This window comes from Penaeus monodon, chromosome 23 (genome assembly GCF_015228065.2).
Source record: "Penaeus monodon isolate SGIC_2016 chromosome 23, NSTDA_Pmon_1, whole genome shotgun sequence".
Taxonomy (NCBI): domain Eukaryota; kingdom Metazoa; phylum Arthropoda; class Malacostraca; order Decapoda; family Penaeidae; genus Penaeus; species Penaeus monodon.
In genome coordinates, this window is record NC_051408.1 from 225,029 (window position 1) to 225,698 (window position 670).

The following is a 670-nucleotide window of genomic DNA, read 5'->3' on the forward strand; positions in this document are numbered from 1 at the left end:
CCTGGATGGTGGAAGAACGAAGGGAAATTTCGAAAGGAAGCCTGGAAGAGAAAGTGCATCTTCGAAAAGAGGGTGAAGGAGAAAGGGTAGTTTCTAGAGAAATGCGGCATGAGAAAGGACAACTAATTCCTCTTTTTGAAGCTTATATATTACTTCTCTGTTACTACTTAGAGCTTGATGTTTATAGGTCTGTGGTCTAAAGGTTACCTTTTCCGCTGTTCACACCGGTTGTAATTATGTTTTAGACTGTACAATATTTTCGGGGGTTTCGATGATCCAACGTATCACCGAAAATTAAAGACTGCTCGCATGTGTTACCAAGTGTAATGATGTTTGTCAATAAATTATGCATACCTTTTTTGGTATTGACAGGTTGCCCCATTCAAAATGTCAAGAAAATTCATGGTTAGACAAGTCGTGAGGCAAGTATCAAGGCACCTTACCACCTTACCCACACCCGATTTGCACACACTAAATTATTTGTGATTAGGTAAAGGAACAATTAAGTAGAAATACGGAGTAAAGTGACACTTCCAGAAAATCACCCTACCACCGGGTCCATGAACGTGTATCCGGGAAGCAGCGGAAGCGACGACATGTCAACAGTCACCGTGACTCAAACTCGATGACGTCACTCAAGTTACGCCTCCTGCATCGAAGATCACACTCT

The 670-nt window shown here is 41.9% G+C and overlaps 1 protein-coding gene across 2 annotated transcripts in view; it reads right to left on the minus strand.

Annotated features, from left to right (window-relative positions):
* LOC119588333 overlaps positions 1-670 on the minus strand; it is a 26,681-nt gene extending 26,011 nt beyond the window's left edge. For both annotated transcript variants that reach the window (XM_037937024.1, XM_037937023.1), the window contains exon 1: positions 551-670. In XM_037937024.1, the coding sequence (XP_037792952.1) occupies positions 551-598 (48 nt within the window). In that variant the 5' untranslated portion in view covers positions 599-670. The remainder of the gene's footprint in view (positions 1-550) is intronic.